Here is a 3,907-nt window from a genome sequence, read left to right on the forward strand (position 1 = left end):
ACTGGTGACCCGGCGGACGGATCAGACGGATGACAAGGCCCAAGGCCCAGAAGGCCGGTTCATGTTAGTGGTGGGCTGGTTTATGAGGAAAGCACAAGGAATATTCCCCAAAGGAAGCAAGACTAGGACTCCATCTGTAATAGAGTAATCCTAATCCAACTAGGACTAGTGATGTAAACCGCCCCTTCAACATATATAAGGAGGGGCAGGGCTCCCCAAAGAGGAAGAGAAAATAATAGTTAAGGCTAGACACAACTAGAGGAGAGCCGGTTTATGCAGCGACTCCATCATGAGCATAATGAGACCTAACCACAAACAGCATGTAGGGCTATTCCGGATGATGTTTCTCGGGGCCCGAAGCTGTCTAAATCATTGTCTTGTGTGATGATCCGCCTCGCGTCTCTCGTCCCGATCAACCCCTCTCAAGTTACCACATAGATGCGTTGGCCTCACAACTAAGTCCTCACACTAGGACATTTACCATGACAATTCCACGACAGTTGGCACCTACCGTGGGGCCCGCGCACGGTGGTAATGAGTTCTTGAAGGGATCTCTTTCAAGGATCGAGGAGTTTGCAATTATCCATATGAAAAAGAGTTGATACGAAAGGATTTACATCTTCGGCGAGTTTGTTGGTCAGATCAATTCCGAACTAATCTAGTACCAGGCTCAAGAAGAACAAAACGGTGGTGTTACAGGCTCTGCCATGGGTGTTCTTTTTATCTAATCTACTCGTCTGTCATCAGTCGCCGGTGAATTTGCTTTTCTATCAAAGTCAATATTGGTGTCGTCTAAAAGATCAAACTTGGAAGAAATTTTGTGGATAGTTTCGATCATCACCTCGAAACGGAATCAATCTGCATCTACACATGTATCCTCGGACAAGCACACCAGGTCAGGCCAGCCGATGCTAATTTCTACTCCGTCGCATCGACGAGGCAATATGCCAATATGATATGCGCCTGCAGTCAGTACTACTCCTGAGACCGTGCACAGCCTCTACGCGGCTCAGCTCACCGCACGCAGTTAAACGCAGAGTTGTAAAATCAACCATGACTCGGACGTGGATTGGTCAACGTTGACCACGACCCAAAAGCAAGACGATGCTGTTGCCAGTATGATTGTATGGTAGTACTACTAGTACTATCCACGTATAGATCGGAAAGAGAAAAAAGGAAAGGAGAAGTAGAAGACCCAACGTGGATGGTCAAACCAAGAACGACCATGACAAGGAAGTGGATGGGAGTTGGATCCGGTCTCGGCCGCTGTGGCCTCGTTTTCGAGCCGCCATCGCGCAAAACTCGCATCGAGCTGCCGGGCTTCGTCGGCACGCCTCCGCTGTGGCTCGCCGTGACCGGCGCGGCTCCGTTTGGCTGTCTCCGTCAAACCGCCATTGCTTTGTTCATCACCGAGCCGCCGTCACGTGACATCTTGCTGCCGTGGCCGGACGTGGCCGTCCTCCAGCGCCCACCCATCTTCTGCGGCTGCACCATCACTGAGCCGCCATGACCTCGCTTCGCCTCTACCGGCTTCACCGCTGTGTGACTGAGCTGCCGCGCTGGCTTGCTGCCCCTGCCGCGGCCCTCGCCTCCATGGCCACTGCGCCGGATCGTCGACTTGCTGGGGGGCTCACCCCTGCTACTGCCTCGCTGCCAGAGCGCCCCGTCGAGTTGCCATGCCTCCGCTCGTTGAACCGCTCCTACTGCGGTTCGCCGTTGAGCTGACCGTGAATCAATACCGGTGCTCCGACCTGCCGCTGTGAGCCGCCTGCGAACGGACGTTTTGTTCACCTCTGCCATTATTGACCCAAGTCAGATATGGTCAACTCCTACTAGGCATATGCCTCAAAATGTTGCTGACAGAAAAGACAGGGAGGTCGCCTCAGAGTTTGCTTGTACCTACGCGGTGCTCGACTTGCCGCGCCGCTTGCTGCCGTCACCGTGCCTTTACTCCAGTTTTGAGTCACCGAGACTGAATTGAGTCGCTGATCAACTTTGTTGAGACCGCTCCGCCTTCGCCAACCCGGTCGCCTGGCCTCCGGATTGCTTTGACCTCGAGTTGCCCTGGCCTCGCCTCCCTCTCGCTTCCATCGTGACTCGCCGTGTCGCGCTTCTGCCGTGGCCTCGCCCTACTGGCCGGTGTATTTTCGCCGCCGTGACGCGCTGCGCTTCACTACGAGCCGCCTCGCTTCACAGAGCCGCTCGTCTCCTCCGCAGATGAGGCTGCATCCACACCTGAGACCACCGAGGAACAACGACCTGGAGGGTGCCAAGGTGGATTCTTCCAGAACGAACGTGACTCGGAAACGGACAGAAGCTGCAGATTTGATCCTCCACCATGCCACAGGCTCACCTCGTTGCTCCTCCACCACGAGCTGCGCCTCGGCCGCAACTGCGGTCTCCACTGGCCGGCGTTGCTAACCCGCATCTGCCTCGAGTCGCCTTCGCCACTCACCTCCACGACCCTTGCCTCGCTCCGAGTCGCCATTACTGTAACCGGGCTACTGCTTCCGAGCCGCCTCTGCCGCGGCCGTATTGTCAATTACTACATCGGTTCTTATGGCCAAACTGCAGGAGCACTACCAGGATAATTAATGGCAGCAAAGGATGAGCGCATGCACAAGACTGCAGAGTACTTGAAGAAAATGAGAATTATCAAGCTACATGCAGAAGAGGATAGGATCATGGGCACGGACTCCGTCGCTACGCCTGGCTGGCTGTCGCCTGACGCCTCTGCCTTCGGCCGGTCATTGCTCCGGGTCGGCTCTCGCGTCGCCGTGCCTCGAGTGACTGCCTCGGCCTCTCCGTCTGCTTCCGCCGGTATGAGTAAAAGAGATAAGTATGGCCGGTTGGGAGAAAAGTCAAAAGGTCTGGGCGTTTGTTGTAATAAAAAAAGATGCCACGATGGCGTATTTGGCCGAAGAGTCACGGATGCATGTACCATGAGCGGCCGCTAGGCCGATGAAAACTGCTGTCGTTTCTATCATTGCTGCATCCCATTCAAGGCCAAGTACTGGTAGGTAGTACTTTTTCTCTGTTCAAAGGTTAAAATCGCAGTACAAAACGTTCTGGGCAGATCCTAGCGGACGTTTGACATCAGTTATCCAAATACATAAGGACAATTATTCATTATAAATGAAGCATTATAATGTGGGTATGGAGCATGCGCTGGCAATGTTCTACACCGGATTTTCGCCCATGCCATGCTACCATAAGAGCGGACGTACATAAGTCGTCGTCCCTGTGGCCCGGTCTACATCAACTTCGCCCGTCTGTGAGGCTTATCGCGCCCGCGATTAACTCGTCCGTCCGCAACATCAACTTCGCCCGTCTGCGAGGCTTATCGCGCCCGCGATTAACTCGTCCGTCCGCTCTTGCGGCCGGTTCACGCGTCCACGCCGGCTTACAACGAGGAGGACATTTGCCGAGCCCAGTGGCGTGGGCTCGTAACCCCAATTAAACCTACGAGGAGGACAACTTGCTTGTCCGCACCGGCTTACAACGCTGCGGCCGACTCATCTGTCTGTTCCCGCGTCCGACTCGCTGGTGATTGATTTCAGTTTCACCATGCTGATCATCAATTCTGCGGTGGATAATTTCTTGAAATCCATCCAATATATTTTTATATTATATAATACTTTTTTTAAAATAGCAATTACTCTGTCTTGCAAGTTCTCCAATGCAGGGCAAGTTATATCACTGAGCTGTTGAATGACTCATACCGGTTTATATCACGGTCAAAGATGGAGAATCTCAAGCCAACTCCTCGAATCGTCTTAAGACTCGAGGGCTACAATGACATTACTCGGGAACTCCGGGTCATTGGATGGAATGATAACCCGGTTCCGGAGGACACCGCCATATTGATGAAAATTTAAAGGCCGTCAGAAAATTGACGGTTCAAAAT

General features: G+C 53.2%; 1 protein-coding gene across 1 annotated transcript; it reads right to left on the reverse strand.

Moving 5' to 3' along the window:
* Positions 1 to 877: 877 nt before the first annotated feature.
* Positions 878 to 2,488, reverse strand: LOC125532837. Its single transcript, XM_048696729.1, has 3 exons — positions 2,195 to 2,488; positions 1,904 to 2,129; positions 878 to 1,793 (listed from the first exon to the last, which is right to left on the reverse strand). Exons 1-3 carry the CDS (start codon positions 2,486 to 2,488, stop codon positions 1,384 to 1,386), a joined length of 930 nt encoding a protein of 309 aa, XP_048552686.1. The 3' UTR covers positions 878 to 1,383.
* Between the last annotated feature and the right edge of the window lie 1,419 nt (positions 2,489 to 3,907).

Source organism: Triticum urartu, chromosome 1, assembly GCF_003073215.2.
Source record: "Triticum urartu cultivar G1812 chromosome 1, Tu2.1, whole genome shotgun sequence".
Classification (NCBI taxonomy): domain Eukaryota; kingdom Viridiplantae; phylum Streptophyta; class Magnoliopsida; order Poales; family Poaceae; genus Triticum; species Triticum urartu.